Source organism: Carassius gibelio, chromosome B25 (genome assembly GCF_023724105.1).
Source record: "Carassius gibelio isolate Cgi1373 ecotype wild population from Czech Republic chromosome B25, carGib1.2-hapl.c, whole genome shotgun sequence".
NCBI lineage: Eukaryota > Metazoa > Chordata > Actinopteri > Cypriniformes > Cyprinidae > Carassius > Carassius gibelio.
This window is the reverse complement of record NC_068420.1, coordinates 9,036,129-9,055,815: the sequence shown is the minus strand read 5'-3', so window position 1 is coordinate 9,055,815 and position 19,687 is coordinate 9,036,129. Positions and strand designations below refer to the sequence as shown.

Here is a 19,687-nt window from a genome sequence, read left to right as displayed (position 1 = left end):
ATTGTTGTTAATAAAAATACACTAAAACTGAGTGAACAAGGTATTTAAATGCAATAAATTTAAATGTAATAAAATATAATATTATGAAAAATAAATGAATAATAATAATAATAAATTAATATTCAATATCTATCTATGCTACTAAAATGTTACATGACTTGTTAAATGTTGATCAAATACATTGTTCTTGTTTCATATTAAAAGTGTGTTTGTCTATGACAGTAAAAAAAAAAAATATATATTCTACATCCATCTAAGAAGAGCTGAGCTGAATCAGACAAGGCTTGTAAGCAGCATAGTGCATAAGTCAGTTATGCAATACTCTCGGGTACAACCAGTCAAGTTTACCGCTTTCTCTTCAGTAATATGAAGATGAGGGGAACAATAGAAACATTGTGAAATCCTGAAGAAGAGAGAGGGGTGGGATAATCTCCTCAGAAAACGGAGCGCTCTGTGTGGACAAGATGTAACAATTCAAAATGCACACAAAAGGGATTTAATTGAACTTCATAGAAATCAATAGCTCAGCTTTGTTCCATTCCATGACAGAAATCAAGACTCGAACTTGAGGATGCTGGGGAATGGAAAATAGAGGGAGAGAGGAGAAGAACGAGTGTGTGTGGAGAAGAAAGGAGATGGAAAGACCAAAGGAAAACAGAGAAAGTGGCAGTGCTCCCAGGAAACCCCTTTAGTGGCAAATTGAAAACTTGAAAAGCAGCTGATGCACTCTGAATGAAACTCCGTCCACATCCCACAGCTCAAGATCATATTTAAAAAGAGTAAAATGGTGCGCCTGACTTGGCAACAGCAACCCTGCAATATAACTCTTAAAGGTCACTAACAAGGTAACTTTGTCAATAATCGCATTATGCTAATATTATAACATGGTACAACGCTTAGAAAGTACTACTGTACAGATATCCTTCATTCTAGTTAACAGCACTATCCAAACTGAACTGAAAGTAATAACATCACTGTTCTGTTTGCATACTGAAATGCAAATAATCATCTTTCTTGCCTGCTTTAATTTGCATAGTGAATTCTCACATAACTAGCCACCTAAAGACTGAACACAAGCCACAGACAGAAAACAAAAAGGGTCACGACAACAACAAAACATCTCTAACATGGCATCTTAATCATCCAAAACCAACTGCTATAATCTATATTTACATTTACTCTCAATGTAGTCACTTATCTTGTTCATTTTATCGCACATTTCTGCAGTTAATTCAGCTCCAAACTACCTAATTTACTCCATGTACACCTCATTTTGTAGATAATTTCAGCATTACATGTATTTTTTTTTTCATTGTTGGGGAAAGTTATTTTTTAAAAAGTAATGCATTACAATATGTTCAACACTTCCTAAGAAAAGTAACTACAGTAATTGCATTACTTAGTTACCTTTTATGCAAGGTAATGTGTTACATTACTGTTGCGTTACATTTTTCTCATCTGGATGAGGCTTGTTTGTTTTTAATACAAAAATTTCAATTTTGGCAAATGTAGAGGTGAAATGAATTAACCTCTGATGTCATACTTTCTATTCATTTTGAGGAATACCGAATACAGTATGTCTTTACTTGCTAGTGAGGTGAGAAAATGCATGTTCACATTTAATCTAAAACTAAAGCAAGCTTCATGTTTACACCGTTCACAGAACACCTTTGCACTTACTTACGATTTCTCTCAATATGAGAACAGGAGAGCTGTCAATCAAACCACGGGAAAACAAAGTAACTGGCGATACTTATTTGAAAAAAATAATCTGATTACATGACTTGCGTGACTTGTAATGTGTTACACCTGTGTATTTTTAGTTTTTACAAACTTAATCGTCTAAGATAAAACTGGTTAATCTCCCAAAGAATGAAACTTAATATTAAATGTTAACAAAATAATAAAATATGAAAGCAATATAAAATAATCACACGTGCCACTGAGATGTACAGTGTGGCAATACTAAAGGATTGCTTTCTCTGGTTATTATAGACTTTTTTTTTTTTTTATCATCAGACATCTGGCTCAAATAATAATAAAAAGTGAACCATAACTGAAGAACGTCTATCAGCCTCCAACTTTCCAAATAATAATTTTAACAAAAACATTAATTGTATTCCTTTGCTACTGTGGGCTTATTCCTTCAGGAAATGTACATCTAGCTCTTATTTCCATTCTGCTCCACCGAAGCGGAATCATTATCATAATATAGTTACAGACAATTATGGTTATCGAATATAAACCCCACAAGGCCAGCTGAATGTGCACATAATAACAAAATGTGTCGGTTAGTATGCTAAATTCCAATAATAAAATACAGATATATCTTTCAAATTAACAGTCTTATTTAAAAAGGAGCAGAAAATGATTCAGATATCTTTTGTTTTTAACATTTTGTTTAAGGCCATGTGTCTAATTAGTCTCTGCGGTATTTGCAAATTTGAAGTATCTTCTGTATCTTAAGCAAACCCAGTTGAGAAGCACTGTTTTAAAGTATTGATTATAAACCGTTGATTTAGAAAAACTTTTTATCGTGGTCTATTTTGACAAGTTTTGAAGCCCTAGATGCGTCTGCGGTCAAAATAGGTTCATTTAAAACTCACTTATTGGATTTGTGGTTGAGAAGCCTGTCGTCCAGGTCCAACAGGGCAGATGCGTGTTGGATCAGACGGCTGTTATAATGGATGGCGTTCCTCCTTAGGGTGAGAAGACTCTGACTGAACTTCATTCCCATCTCCTCCAGCTCCCGTGTCCCTGTCTGCAACCCCTGCGAGGTGAAGACATTTGAGATTGACAGTTCAGATTTATGATTGACAGACTGATTGATTGGGGCTGTCAAACTACATTTATAGACTTGTCACTTAATTCTGGAGACTTATTGTAAGTGGAGACATTTGCACTGGGAACACTAGTGTAAGAAAATATATGAATTTTCTCGACTTAAGTCACAAAATCTCTATAAACTACAACTGAAACTATTGTTTGGACAAAATGTTTGATTTAAAATAAATGAAAACAAATAAATGAATGCAAAATAAAATCAAAAAAAAAAAAAAAACACAAAAGCAAACAAAACACAAAATGAACAACAGCAACAATGCAAAACAAAACACTAAACACAAAACAAAAAAAAAACAAGCCAAAAAAACAGAACACAAACACAAACCCAAAACAAAATGCAAACAAAACAACAGAAATCCAAAATAAATACAAGAACAAAAAACTAAAACATACAAACAAAAATCACAACTAAATTCTTACAAAACTCAAATTAAAATGAAGCAAAGAAAAAAACACAACAACAACAATGCAATTAAAAACAAAAACAAAAAACGTAAAACACAATCCAAAATAAAAACAATACAAAACAAACAGTAAGTAACAAGAAAAAAAAATAAATTTTATATAACAGCATTTTTGTATTAAGGTAAAACTGAAGATTCATGAAAAGATTTTGGGGAATGTTTACAATTTAACTAATTTATATATTTAATTTATGTGGAAAGAATTAGACATTTTTATTTGACACCAACATATTGTGTAGCTGCTGTATTTTGCAGCCCATTGTAGCACTTTGGAAAATTTGCTGAAAGCAGCATTGAGTCAGGTCCAAAAATGCATCTGCATTGACACCACAATGTTATTGCACACTTCCCGCTGTGCACAAACTCTCCTCTCATATAATGCACTGTTCCGGAAACAACCATTAATGGAAATCCAGACACTAACAATATTTTCTGCCACTAGTAAACAAACACAGCGCAGGCACTGAAACGTTCATGCTTTTCTAAGCACACAAAAGCATGCAATAACCCAAAGTACTGACCCAGTGGTTCAATGAGCTGTGGATTACTGCAGGTTAACAAAATCAATAAATCTGCAGTGTCTCCATGTTTCTTCAGCGCTCCACTCACCGGTGAAACCAAAACAAAGAAGCTTGTGGAGCTTTTATCTGCTCACCCAAGTCGTAATTCGGGTTTCCATTAAATTCAAACCAAAGCATTTACTGTATGCATTTATTGTATACAGTAAATCTTTTGAAATAAACTAAGGATGTTTCATAAAAAAAAAAAAATATATATATGGCTTTGACAACATGATTTTGTATTTAGTATGGGTAGTTGACATTATCTTTGGTAAGATGGCCTGCTATACTCCATCTAAAACGTTTTATAATCTGCATTTTACAGTTTCAATCATATCAATCATAATTTTCAGAGACTAACGTTGAGAGAGGATTATAAATTGCAACAAAAAAATGCAAATATATTTATAAATGTTTTAAAAACTACAAAAAGTATTTTCTGATTTTTTTTTTTTTCAATTTACTTTGATTCTTTTTATACTTTAAGTCGTTTCATTTAAATGAACTAATAAAGGCAAAGTCATTGTTAAAAAATGCAAACAAACTTATATATTTTTTTTATAATAATAAAAAAATTGTCCACTAATAGAAATATATAAAAAGAAAATCCCCAATTAGAGTTTTTACATACATTTTAACCTCGAATCTATGAACACTGTACATTGAACATTGTACTTGTAAACATTTTGAAAATGGAGACATGAAACAACTGTTTGCAATCAGTCATAAAATGAACAGTCAAACAACATAAGAACAGTCATAATTACAAGCTGTTCCCTCCATGTCATATGTATTCTCACCCATATAAAGTCTTTAACCTTGCCCATTTCAACGATCTGTTTTCTGTCAGATTACGCCTTTTATAACAACATAATGATTGCAGATTATTTCGCCATGGAGCAGCTGCACCTGCTCACTCGAGCATGTTATTAGCGTGTGAAAGCTGCACACTTCCCCAGAGAATGCGCGGCTGCGAATCCCTGTGAGCCCATCATTCACCGCAACCTCGGCTCGGTGAGATCGAGTCCGGTTTTGCTGCAATGCAATCTCTATTAGAAACGATTCATTATGAGCGATCGCGACTTACAGGGCTGTGTAGGCTGTGAATTTTTCAGATGAACAAACCTTTATTTGATTGCCTCTTTCACCCCACGTGACACCAACAACCCTTCTTACTTTCTCTCTCCCCATGTACGAGCCTTGACGCTGTAGATAAGTGAGCCTTAGTTGTAAACTCAGCAGGGCAGATGAGTCAGAAGGGAGTTAGCATCAGCGCTAATACCTTAAGAGTCTCACCACACTCTGGGGAAGCGGCCAAATTAATGGGAAGCTGTGTAAGGAAGAGAATGATGGGCGAGCAACACCAGGCGCACCTACACACACCTGACCTTTACGTGATCGAGAGACACAGCGCACAAAAACACACACACGTCCACAGCGCAGACACAAACTCACTCTTGTCAAGACGGCCACAAACAAACAGACGTTTACCGCAGCCTCCCTCTAACTGGCCAATGAGACGCTGGGGTGCCGAAAGCGAGGGAGAACTGCTCAGTATGAGCACGGTGGTGTGTTCTGGGTATCGCTCTTCAATAATTTAGAGGCAAACTGAGGGTAACTTGTAGAATGCATAGAGCCTGGGCTGTTTGCTCGCAGTCGAAAATCAATTCTCACCATGTTTGCATTGAGTAGGCCACACTGATCATTTCAGGAGACGCACAGCCCTTTAACTTCCATTCGGGTGCGATCGGTCATGTCAAAACTCTCGTGCTTATGGGTTTCGAGCGGAAGCTGAACCCATCTGCTATATTTGCATGTAGCTTATTGCAAATTAAGTGCAGCAAAGCAACTACATTAAAAGCGGTTGCTGATATGCAACCTGTTCAGTGCCAATACTAAAATCTAGGTCAGATGTTAGAACATCAGAACATTCAGATGACATTTTTGTGACGTGGGATTCAGAACACTCATGAACCTACACTGTGAAGGACTTCAGATATTAGTTCATACTTTATTCAGAATTATATATAAAAATATAAATGCGTGTGTGTATATTTATGCATACTTAATAAAATATACACAGTACACACAAATATATTCTGCAAACAAAAACTGTTATTTCGGATGTGGTATATATAAAATATAAAATATATTTTCAGGCATCAGAACTGATTAACTGATTGATCAAAAAAAGTAAATATGTAAGTTTTCAACCACTTAACAAGACTGATTGATTTAACACTCGCTGAGGCACTTAAATGCAACAAATGAAGCAAAAAATATTGCACATAATAGATTATTCCCAAACACAGACAAATACAGCTTGCACGCTCTTGTTTACAAATTAACAAATCTAAATCACTTCGAGCCTAGACTCTTCCATTTCTGTGTTACAGGGAGAGAAAAAAATAAATATCTCTTATGCAGCAAAGCGTTTCGGTCGGCAGGGGCAAATTCCTTGTTTATTGGAGTGACAGTTTTTCCCTTTGATAAGACCAGAGTTGAGGAGAGCCAAGCAGGCAGCAGGAAGACTGCCAAAACAGCACACAGGCAGAGAAGCTATCATGCCCTTTCAGAGGGCCCAAGCCATTAGAGAGGTAAATTACCCCTCCTGATCGCTCTTATTAACTCTAAGCTAATCTCAGTGGCATACGGCTTGATCACCATGGCTATGTGCCACTGAACAGACTGGTATCAATTGTAGAAAATTGCCCCATGGCAGCAAATTAGATCAGTTTTTTTTTTTTTTGGATGGATGGAAGGAAGCACATTCTTAAGGATGTGAAAACTAAAAACAATTGTGAAATATATTGTACAGTATAAATAATATTGTATATATATTGTATATATACTCAAATTATTTTTTAAATGTTAGTTATCGTGCTCTGTGTGAATAAGCTTTAATCCTACAATAATAGTTTATATTTTGATTGACTGGGTCAGATTTGGTGGGAAATATCAGGTTTACAACCTTCATACCTGATTTTTTACATCATGTTCATAAGTATAGAAAATAAGACACAGCTATTATGGTGGCAGATATGCAAGTAACAAGATGAATTATTATTATTATTATTATTTATTTATTTATTTATTTTTTATCTGAAATTGATTATAGGAACTGATTACAGTGATTACAGGAAACCGTAGAACTCAAGTCCATAAATAACTGGTATTTTTTCTTTCAACCATTTTTAATTTTAAACCACTGTCGTGCAAATAGCTACACTCTTACAAATAAAGGTTTTAAAAGAGTGATTTCACAGAGATTCCATAGAAGAATATATTTTTAGGTGTGTTATGGGATTGAATGAACGCACTCAAATAAATAACTCAATACATACTATTGTTTCCGAAACTACTACAAATAGCTTTCCCCTCTAAAAATTCACCATGTAAGGGTACAGGAGGTGATTTTATACAGTGGCCCAATACTTCACAAATAAATCTCCACAACTGAAAAAAAAAAAAAAAAAAAAAAAGCTGCTACAAAATTAAATTAGCACAACACAAAGGAAACAAGGCCCAACATATCAGAAAAAAGGCTGCAACACAAAATTAGTGCAACACAATAGAAACAAGCCACAACGCATTAGAATTAGCACAACACAACAAAATTAGTCCTGTTGTGGTGATTTCTCCATAATTTTAGCTCTAGACCGAATGCAAAAGAATCGACCAGAACGTGTGTATCTTAAAGTTAAACATTTAATTTGACACCCAATCTTAAAAAATGATGTCTGATAAACATTTTAAATATACATGATACTAGTCCAGCTGTTCAATATCTTAGACTCTTTCAACAAACACATCTGAACAAATTAAAGAGATTTCGGAGTTCGAAATTCAAGACTTCGGAGAGAGTTTAGCATGTTAACAGCTAACAGTACGTTAAAGCTACTTGTCAAAAGTAGCTTTAAAAAATGTGACCATTGAGTAAAAGTTCATATAACATCTTTCAGGTATAAAATAAGGGAATTTACTCTTCATAATAAACACTGAATATTGATATCAATTTATTATTTTTGCAAACAAGCTTTAAACACTTTAACTGCAGATACAAATAATTTGTAACCCAAACAGTTTAAAAAGCTGAAAAAGTTGTGTAACTCAAATACTAATTTAGATGTCACAAAACGTAGGGTCTCTAAATTTATTAAAAATCTAGATAAACTAGTCAACTTCACTAAATGACTAGTTGACCATCCATGCCTACTTCCTAGTCTATCTTTTAAGAATTTGTATAATCTATTCATTTGCATGCTCCTCAGAGTGGTTTTGCACATTTCAGTGATTTTGCAGAAACGTGGCTAATTAATGTGACTTGCTAATGCCACTGTTGACATTTCCGATGACAAAGATGTATTGCATATAAACTGTCTGGTCTTGCGTCGCTTTGCCCACTTACCTCCTTACATATACAGTACTCACAAAACCCACCTTTCTTCCTTTCAGCCTGCAATCATAAATCAATGACATGTCACACAATCGCTAACTAGTAGCTACCTGGCCATTTTCAACCAAGTGCTTTATTTCCCCCGAGGCTTCTGTAGCTTAGTTCTGCGGTTAAACAATCTTACAGGACATTTGGTAGCACAGAACTCGAACTGTTTTCCAATAGATGCCCAAGCATAAGAGAGCTCTGCTAGCAAGCCTATGTGTCATTGATGAAGTGAGTCATGAGGAGATTGGAGTTCTTGACTCAGTGGCTCCCTCTAGCTCTCAGCTATATCACGACATAGCCTCTGAAAGAATAACATCGCAAATGACCTACTGTTTTTTAAAACTAACTCGGACGTCCTCTGAGAAATATCTGGAATATCTTTGATTGCGTAATATATATTTTGAAACCATAATGCTCTTCATAATTTACTTTGACCTTTGTCAAACACGGATTAAAAGTTACGTTTTTTATTGTGCTTTTCAATGGCTTAAATATTTGGCCATTTTAACCAACTTTTTGGTTTTTCAGATATCCTATTTGCTATTCTATCTATGCACGATAATATGTTTAACTACATTTTATTATTAGAATTCATATAGCATTGTTTTATCACTACTGTGCATGGCCTATAACACAATACAGTTGCTAGCACAATTTTCTTTGTCAATCTTAAAATAAAAAAGACACTTAAAAACCCGCTGACATCATTTCTGATACTAAATATAAATAATAACGTGTTTATGAAATAATGAAGAATTTGAAACGAGCCTGGCGATAAGTGCATTTTTCATGAAGTCCTACTTAATGCAAGGATCAGAGGAGTCTTGTTTCATGGAAGGAAAATCTAAAGTCAGTCAGGGCTGGCTTTGATAGACCATATGTTCACATAGTCTCTGGAGTTCAGCTAGAAACTTTTAAAGATTGATAATTACAAACTAAGTTGTATTCAGTGGCTTTAATGAAGGTGATAATGCAATTAAGCTCAGGGAAACATCACCTGTTCATTCAAGCAGGTCACATCCAGTAAACATCATGCTTTCAAAGCACATCCCATAATTATGGTTTCCACATTGTGCCTGAAAATATACTTAATAGTCTAATTACTTTGAGAGAAAATGAGTTTTCATTTCCTGAGCCTTCTTTATCATATTAGAAACCTCTACACTTAAATATTTCACATGAATTATTTTATTTTGAAATGCTGAAGAACAGCCAAGCACTCTTTCATTTTTCTCTTTTAAAGGCAAGTGCATTCAGGGTTGATAGCCTAAAAACAGAATATTCTTTTTTTATTATTGTATATATATTTTTTACTTTAATATATTCACAATTGCTTTAATTACACATTTTAAATACCATGTATGCTAACTAACCTTAACTGCATGCTAAAACATTTGTTTTAGATATATCAAAATCCTAAAATGTTTATTATTTAAACCTTTTATGTTTAAAATAGATTTTAAATTGCAGTTTAAATACGGATTCTTCACTATGGACTGCTTAACCCCACTGAATTTTAAAAGTATTTCCTTTAACCTTTCTGAAACACTTGATGTATCTGTGTGTGTGTGTGTGTGTGTGTGTGTGTGTGTGTGTGTTCACGTGGTGTGCATCCGTGTGAAATGAATCCTCATCTAAAATCCACGCTCTCTTCCAGTAGACCAGACAACTGACATTTCCCCTCGTATTTCTGTGTGTCACCATCATTTAACATCAGCCACTGATGAATAGTGAATGGAAACAGAGATCCGATTCTAAAAGCCTGACCTGCAGAAATGATTTAGAGAGGTCTTCAGCGTTTGAAGTGCTAGCTTTCCCTTCACCTTGGAAAACATTGAGATGGAAACGCTGGAGGCATCCAGAACATCTAAGAGTATATCACACAGCTATGCGAGAAGTCAAGACGAACATCAGCTGTACAAAATATGGACGAAAATCACATTAATATGATGTGTGTGTGTGTATATATATATATATATATATATATATATATATATATATATATATATATATATATATATATATATATATATATATATATATATTATGACTGGTGCTGGTCTGCTTTTACATATACTCATTTTAGGCATATCATTTAATAGCAGTGTTCAGCTGACTGTCAGACCTGCACACTCAGCACAGTCAGTGTCCTCAGCTTGCTGTGCCTTGCGAAATATTGCCATGGCCATAATTAAAAACCGTCCTTTAAAATTAATCACATATTATGAGAGCTGCTTTAATCAATTTGCAAACATCAAATTACTGTCTCCAGCATATGTTCCTCAAAATGGCTATAGCCATCATTATATCTTTCTTTTTAATTATTTTTTTTTTTAGATCCCCAATTAAATTTCTGGAAATCGGATGGGTCATAACTCCACTTACTGTCCTGAAACACAATTATCAGATCAGTCATCTTCTATGAAATGCCTCTCAGCGGCAGCCATGGAGCAGCCCATCCAAACAGTCAATCTGATTCATGTCTCCGGTCTGTCGTAGTTAATCCAAACTTCACTTTATATGACACATTTATCCCAAAGTGAACATGAGACTGCACTCACAACGTATTTTACTTTTATAAAGTCACATATTTTTGCAGAATGGGATATAATTTGAGGTAAAAGTTCATATGATGGAGCCAGGTGACTAGAAGGAATAGGCAAAAAACTGGAGGCCTCGATGATGTCACCAATAAAAGAAAGTTGTTTGAGATAAAGGGATGTTAGCTTTATTTTATTTATTTTTTATTTATTTATTTTTTTTATGTGGACTGATGTATAATTCATAATAATACATTCATACATTACCTACATACTTATACACACACATACATACTACATACATATACAGTGCCCTCCATAAGTATTGGAACAGTAAAGACAAAATTGTTCTGTCTGCTGTGGAGTCAAGAAATCTGTAAATATGATTAAAAGATGAATATGAGACAAAATTAAACAACATCACATTTTATTATTGGGTGATTCAACACAAAGATGTTTTACCAGCTAAGAAGATCAGCACTTTTAGAGTTTCATCTCTCTATCTGATGTGAGCAGAAGTATTGGAACAGTTGTTCAGCTGTGTCCTGTTGCATTCATTCTTCAGATATTAAAAGCAGAGAATGTCTCTCATCAGTTATATTCATTGCGTCTGCATTCTAAGTTTTGCATTCGATGATGACACACAAACCAGGATGACAATGAGGAAGCCGACTCTGAAAGAAAAGCAAGCAATCTGGATGCTAAAAGAAAAGAGGAAGTCAATTAGAACTATAGGAAAAACAAAGGCACATGGAGAAATCAAGAGTTTGGAAACTACCTGTGACATAAGCAACCAACAACGACCTGATCGACTGAGAAAAACAAAAGTAGTTGATGACAGACAATCATAAAAGCTGTGAAATGAACCCTAAAATGCATGTCTGTAAAATCACAAACAACCTCCAGAAAGCTGAGGTGATGCTCTGTCAATATACAGTCTGCAGGAGAATTTGACACAGAATTACAGAAGCTACACAGCAAGATGCAAACCTCTGATCGACACCAAAAATAGAAAGGCAAGATACTTCACAAATGTGAGCCAGAGTTTATGGACCGATGAAACAAAGATTAACCTTTATCTAAGTGATTGGAAAGCAAAAGTGTGGAGATAAAGGAAAACTGCAAATGATCCTAAGCATACAACCTCATCTGTAATTTGGTGGAGGTGGTGTCATGGTATGGTCTCTAGAACAGGACCTCTTCATTTTAATGATAAGCTGTCAGCTGCGTCTCATTTCGGAGGCTGCGATCCTCCGGAGGTCTCATTTGAAGGCTGCATACGTCATCGGGGAAGTATCTTTTAAGAAAAGTAATCATAATAAAATTGACTTATTCCTTGTGATGTTTAAAATGCTATAGTTTATCTTTTACTTTGCAATTTAACGGTTACTTTTCTTAAATGAGACTTCCCTGATGACGTATGCAGCCTTCAAATGTGACCTCCGGAGGACGTAGCCTCCGAAATGAGACACAGCAAATGTATGATGGCAGTAGCAGAATTAATTTGTAAGGGTACAAAATCATCTTGGCTACCAATATTCAAGAAAACGCCACCAAACTCATTAGAAAGCACTTCATATTAGATCAGGAAAATGACCCAAAACACCCTGCCAGTTCAGTCAAGGACTTAATCAAGGCAAAGAAATGTAAAGTCTTAGTTTGCCCAAATAAATCTCCAGATTTAAATCTGATTGAACATTAAATTCACCAACTGAAAAGGAGGCTAAAGGCAGAAACTCCCCAAAATAAGCAACAGTTAGAATTGGCTGCAGTAAAGGCTAGGGAAAAGCATTTCAAAGCATAAGACCAAGAGTCTGGTGATGTCTATGGGTTGCAGACTCACTGCTCTGATTGGATGCGAGGGATCTGCAACTAAATATTTGCTTTTAGTCTTTTACATCTGCCTTAAATTCAACTGTTCCAATACTTATGTTCACATCAAATAGTGGAATGAACTCTAAAAGTGTTGTCCTTTTTATTTGGTAAAACATGTATGTTTTGAAAGACCAAATAATAAAATGTGACATTCAGTAGTTGTCACATATTCATCTTTTAATCATATTTGCAAATGTCTTGACTCAACAGCAGAGAAAGCAATTTTGTCTTTATGGTTCCAATACTTATGGAGGGCTACTTTTATTTTGGATGTGATTATTCACGATTAATCATTTGACAGCACTAATAAATACACTTCCTGTAAGTGAAGCATATTTATTTTATTTGATGGAATAAAATGCAATGTCTATGCTGAAGTCTTGTTTTTTAATGTTTCTCCAACATTCAAAAAAAAAAAAAAAACACCAAGTCTAAACAGCTGACACATTAAGTCAGACAGAATTGACATGTCAAATTTTAGATGAGGAAATAAATTACCCACTAAAAATGTTCCACGGTTGCTGCAACCCCCTGTAGAACTCACTAAAACCCAAACTTCGTTTCAGAGTTACGCTTCGAAACAAAAGTTTTTCAAAGCTGTGACTAAATTAAACCTAATCAGAATGTAGCACTCAGCATAATCAGGGTCGGTACCAGAGCACACAAAGTGAGGGGGCAGGCGAAACCTTATTGGGGGGCGCATTTAAAAAAAAAAAAAAATGGGGGGGGTGGGGTGACTACTTTGGGAAAAAATGTTTTCTTAAAAGTAATTTTAAGATGCAATGATGTATAAGCCTATAGCTAAAAATATTACAGTTAAAAACACACAATAACATTTTAAATTACCTCCGTAAAAAAAATTGAAGTCTCGTAAAAGTCACATTTTTTTTAAATAATAACGGCAGGCCTAATAATGTTATAATGTACCAACATTATGTACCCTGTATGATATTATAGTTCTCCTCACTTCACAACAAATTCTTTCAATTTAACCATATCAGAACAGAACAATAATTAAAAATATATCATTCTAACTGAAAAATATAATTGCATTATATAATAATATGGGCAAGCCAAAACAAATGAATTTAAAACAAAACGTTAGGTAAAGTTGGGCTTACCTCTCTCATAAGGCACAAATTCAAAACTGTCTAATCATTCTCAATGCAGCCTATTTGAAGGTAAACTATTTGCATATTGATCAGGTAAAATAGGATTTGTAGTTCAAGCGCATTTCAGTTTGGATAAATATCATAATGAGCAAAAATATGCCACAGTGGACCAGTGCTCACGCCGAACGCCACGAAAGGCTGCGCTGTTTCCAATGAACGCAGTAACAGTGTGTGCATATGAGGCGCCGGCGCGATCAAACAGCTGAAACAAAACCGATTACTCCATCATTTTTGGTCATACAGTAAAGGCATAAATCGAAACTGAAAATTAAAAAGTGTTAGTAGTTTGAAAATTCAAGAATAAATTGCAAAGTTAATTAGAATTATTTCTAAATTCAGTACCGTTCTTATTTCGCTCTGCGTAACACAAACTAAAAAAATATATATTTTTGCTAAGAACGAACCGAAATGAAAACATTTATCTTTTAATCTGTGTATTTAACAGCCTGGGAGACCTGCCCCACAGACTGAAATCAGGGCTTCCACCACGGAGACAGCACCAGAGGTGAGGGGGCACAGAGACCGAGGTGGTCAGCCCACCAACGCAGACTCTGTACTTAATTAAACAAACTTCCACTGTTCCAATTTCAAAGCCTCTTGTTTACCTTAATCCATGTGTTTCCTTGAAAAAAATTTCAATAGCTGATTAAGTTCAGAGGAGAAAGAATTGCAAAGTAAAGGAAGTGGAGAATTTCATTCGGCACTTTGAAATTGCAACGCTAAGGTGATTAAAGGTGCAATCTTTGTGATGCAAATCAGATCCCTTTTGAAGATTATCCTTCGGTTGGCAAAAGACACCTCTGCTTTGAGAGGAAGACCATCCGAAAATGTCCTACCAGTGTCATTGGCAATCTGGGAAAATGGATAAGTTTCACTTCCCTTTCTCTCTGGAGCAAAAAAGCTCACCAGGTTCCCACACTCCTCATGAAATCAACATCCGCAGGGTGTGTTGTTTAACAGCCGATTCTTTGATGATTTGGCAATGTTACATCACTTCCTTGTCCATCAAAATATGCAAAACCGAACATTACTCATCAGCACCGCTGGCCGTAGCTCAGATTTAGCGTGACGTTTCTTTTATGGTACACGTGTAGCTGTCAGGGATTCCACTAGGCAGTTATGACATTTCAGAGACGGCGTTACTCAGAATGACCCGGACTCTAATTTAGTGACTGAGAACGTAATTAAGCTTCACTCCATCTTCGAATCCCAGAGCTCGTCTGAGCTGCTAATTGGCTTGAATTAGCTGTGAACAGAGGGAGTGTTTCTACCCATTCCCCCACTCTTTTCTCTCCTTTTTTTTTTTTTTTTTTTTTTTTTCACGTCCCCGCTCTCGTCTAACTCACATTACAGGACCCAGAGAGGGCCCACTTGAATTGGCTCCACAGTCTAATGGTCTGCCAGGTTCCTGACATTGGCTGTGAATATTAGTACAGACTTTTTAATCAAGAGACTCTCGGGCTGCCGCCCATTGCTAAAAGTACATGCACCAAAACATCTGGCCTGCCAGCTGCGCTTGTATGCGCTGCTCGTAATGAAATGTCTGATTTTCTGATCCATTAGTCCAAATCTATACACTTTTAGAAGCTCATGCGTCCTGCATATTGTCCGACACGCTCTTCAAACACCAACAGGGATGCGGTTTACTCTGACATTGGCCCATCGACTAGGTTTGGAAACACAATAACTGACTTCAAATGATGTGTTGCTGACAATAAAAAATATATAATTTTAGTAAGAAGTTGTTTTTGCTTTTGTTTTTAAAATGTAAATGTTGAATCTACAATTTAATTAGTATTCACTTTTTCCATTGTGTCTGTATACACCTTTTTTCTTTTTTAAAGGCAAATATATATTAGAGTTATACATTAAATATTTATAATTCTATTTATTTGATCATTTTGAAAATACCTGATATTCTTCATTTGTTGTATTTTTAGATTATTTAGATTATTATTTAAATATGTTTAGTCATTCAGTTTTATTGATTCATTTTGTAAAAAAAAAAAAAAAACTTAAATGAGCTTCTAAGACATATTTTGTACATATCCTATAAAACCATATGCTAGAGTAATATTACAGTTACACAGTTACATTGCTTAATATATGGGGTGTCAAATCATGATTAACCACACCCAAAATAAAAGTTTGTGTTTATATGATACAGTATATGTGTGTGTGTATATATATATATATATATATATATATATATATATATATATATATATATATATATATATATATATATATATATACACACACACACACACACACAAACATATATAAATCATATTTAAATACATGTAAATATTTCTTAAATATATTCATGCATGTGTGTTTATTTATATGTACATATAAATATACACAGTACACATATGCATACATACATACAGTTTCTATTTGGTTGCTGGAGTACTGAATATATACCCATGCAACAACAAACATTTCTCTAGAAATACATCCATTTGTTATTCTTTTGAGAATCGAAGGCCGTTCCATGCAATACCGTCTTGAAAGAAGAAAGCAAACTGCATCTAACCAGCACAGGGAGAGGAGACATGGACGTCCCAGATGCACAACAACAATACTAGCAGTACATCAGAGCCTCTAGTCTGAGAAACAGACCCCTGACTGGCACTTGGCTGGCAGCTTCATTGAAGAGTACAAACTAAACATCAACAGTCAAGACAAGACTCCCGACTTTTAAGCAGAATGCCAGAGAAGATCTAACACTGACACATAAGAACAAAACAGTAGATTGAGCTAAATAACAGAAATTGGATAGCAAACAATTACTACGGATGGATAAATCCAAGTCTAAGGTCTTGATAGTCAACCCTGAAGAAATAATAGGGCTGTTCTCATCTTATGTCCACCTGTTAGCTGGCACAGATCCTGCCTCTGTTTTATTTGAGCTACAAGTCCCATTTTGACAGGAAATAAGGACTTAAACTTAATAAAACGTCTCCCTCAAGAGCTGACATTCTCATGTCAGACCATATTCCTCAACCATTAGCACTTTCCGAAAACATTTTTCTTACTTGCAGAACCTTTAAAGGTGCAGTCCATGGTCAAGAGTAATTCGGCACCCTGTCCTTTATTAAAGGGCTGCCAGACCTCCCAGAACGTTTGCAAATGTCACTGCGTTAGAATCACTCTACTTTGACTAAATACCATCTGCCAGTATCTCTAATGTTACCAAGTCTGGCTGTGTATAACACTACTGGTTGCTTAGCTAGCTGAGAACAAAATCAAGTCCCTTTAAAGGAACCGTTCACCCAAAAAAAATGAAAAATTGCTGCAAACAACTTTTGGACAGTTTTCACTTATAAACGGTCTGCTGATTCAGACGAGATGACAATTCACTGGAGAAAGCAATGTTACAAGATGCTTCACAAAACATTATTTGATGGAATGGAGTCATGGATTATTTCATTAAAAATGAAAAAGCAGAAACTTTTCCAAGTTTTTTTCAGCATAGCTAATACGCAGGTATTTAGGCTACGACTGGAGAACCGCATGTGGATAAATAAGCAGGTTAATGAATAATTATTAAACTTCTAGATGGGGAGAGGAGGAGGAGATAATGAATACCTGGGAAAACGAGGGATGATCCCTCAGACAGCATCATTAGAGAAGACGACTATGGAGATGACCAGATGGAGAACACCAAGGGACGGAAAGAAGGTCAGATTTAAGCTAGGTTTGAAACAGTGCACTTGCAGCTAAACCGCTTAAAAATACACTGTGATATGTTTCAGCCAAATTAAAACATTAAATTGGATATAAATGAATGAAATGGTCTTTGATTACACCGTATGTCTCAATAATTTTGATGCTTAAAATACTCTTCTCCATCTTTTGATGCCATGATGTATAGAAAGGACTACCATTCAAAAGTTTTATGATGTTACAAAAGATTTCTATTTAAAATAAATACTTATATTCTATTCATCAAAGTGTGAATTATGTGACACTGATACTGGTGTAATGGCTGCTGAAAATCCTGATTTAATAATAAATTAAAGTTTCCAATATGTCCAAATAAAAATAATTATTTGAAACTATACAAATATTTTACAATGTTGCTGTTTTTTTTTTAATGTATTTTAAACGCCCAACACCAAATAGTGATTAGAATAGTAGAGTACACATATACATTTTTTTTTATAACATTTTAATTACCACCTTCTTTCTGTCTTGCATGCAAACAGCATTACATTTTGTGGCACAGTGAGCATTTAGCATGTGGTTGGAAACTGTTTTTTGGTAGCCAGGTTAGCGAATAAGTGCAATTATCGTGCCAAAATGTTGCATTCAAAAGTATTGGAACCCTATAGTGCCATTAATCAAAACTATAGAGAAGTAAAATGGATCATTAACTGTCTAACCTTGTAGATGCCTTGATTGCAGCCATTGTAAGTGCTTTCCATGGTGTAGCTTCGGAGGACTCCGATCTCCCTCCAAACGACCACCCGGGCTGTGGACGCCCGAGACTTTTCCACCAGATAATTGCAGTTGTTGAAAGAGAATGCAGGAGCTATTCGGCCCAGAGTTTTAGCGATGGTCTGTCAATACAAAAAATGTATGAGCTTTGAAAAAGAACCATGTATTTCATTGTATTTGCATTTTATGCCAGTGTTTTCCATTCTAGTTTTATGTATATTTAGTTTAAGAGACTTCTTTGCATAGATGGCAGACATCAGTCAGACAGCAGCTAGCGGTACAATATTTTCCACATTACAGAATCCACAGATTTACATATGCCTTTAAAATATCCTTTTACACAATTCGTCACAGCCTGTATGTTGTGGAGAAACTTCCTTTGGCACTAAACTTCAAAAACTGGCTCAGAAAATAAGTTTCATGAAGGAGGGAAACAACCGTGCCAATCGGAAAAGTATTGTCCCTGTATATATAATGAATGATACTGTAAAATAAGGACACAAAAAACATATCCTTCCTGTGAGAGTGAAAATAGATTATGGGGATACAGCAGAAGCTGTGAAACAGATTTTATTGCTGTAAGGTTGCTCTTTCATAGCTCAGGAGAAGTAATTGAGTTCTCAGTTGTGTGACTTTGACGAATCAACTTTGTTTCAGATGTTTCTCTTAAAATAGGAGTAATACAAATAGAGAAAAAGTGACAATGAATGTACGGTAAGAATACAGAGCTGTAAAATTAATGTGGGTAACACACTACCATTGGAACAGATCATCCAGGAGAAACATTTGAGATATGATAGAGAGATCTCATTTGTGATTTTATTTGTTATAGCAGTAATTGTACCCTGTATCCCGGGTCTTCTTTCAGGGAGGCCGTGTTAATGGGAGATCCAGATTGCCACAGGGTTTCCTTCATACTGCAGCCATACAGAAACACATTCTTCTTCCTGGAGTGACCATGGTAATCGCAAAACACCTGTGGAATGTAATAAATTTATAGCGAAACTTCAAGATGTTATGTAAATAATGGCCAAGGACGATGAGGTCACGTGTCAGGTGGAAACAAAGCCAGTAATGCAGCGTTCACTTTAGACTGAGCCAAACATAATTAATCTTGTGACACAACAGACAGACGTGTACAACAAGAGGAATAAAATGCTAGACAATGCATTGCGTTTTGACTCTAATTAAAATTTGGTCTCTTGACAGTGTAGCTGTTAATTTCATAGCGACGAGCCTTTTTGTAAAGGCTCAACAAGAGGGTTTCTTCCTCATTCGTTGCATTTTTTCCACTGTAAGTTTTGTAGAAATTACAATGTTCCTTTGACCAGGTTCAGTGCAT

The 19,687-nt window shown here is 35.2% G+C and overlaps 1 protein-coding gene across 2 annotated transcripts in view; it reads right to left on the bottom strand.

The window, feature by feature from the left end:
- Positions 1-19,687, bottom strand: part of LOC128014194 (cytosolic carboxypeptidase 4-like) — a 191,371-nt gene that overhangs the window by 16,149 nt on the left and 155,535 nt on the right. For both annotated transcript variants that reach the window (XM_052597556.1, XM_052597555.1), the window contains exons 21-23: positions 19,190-19,321; positions 18,291-18,467; positions 2,607-2,770 (exon numbers count right to left, since the gene is read on the bottom strand). In XM_052597556.1, coding sequence (XP_052453516.1) covers positions 2,607-2,770; positions 18,291-18,467; positions 19,190-19,321 — 473 coding nt within the window. The remainder of the gene's footprint in view (positions 1-2,606; positions 2,771-18,290; positions 18,468-19,189; positions 19,322-19,687) is intronic.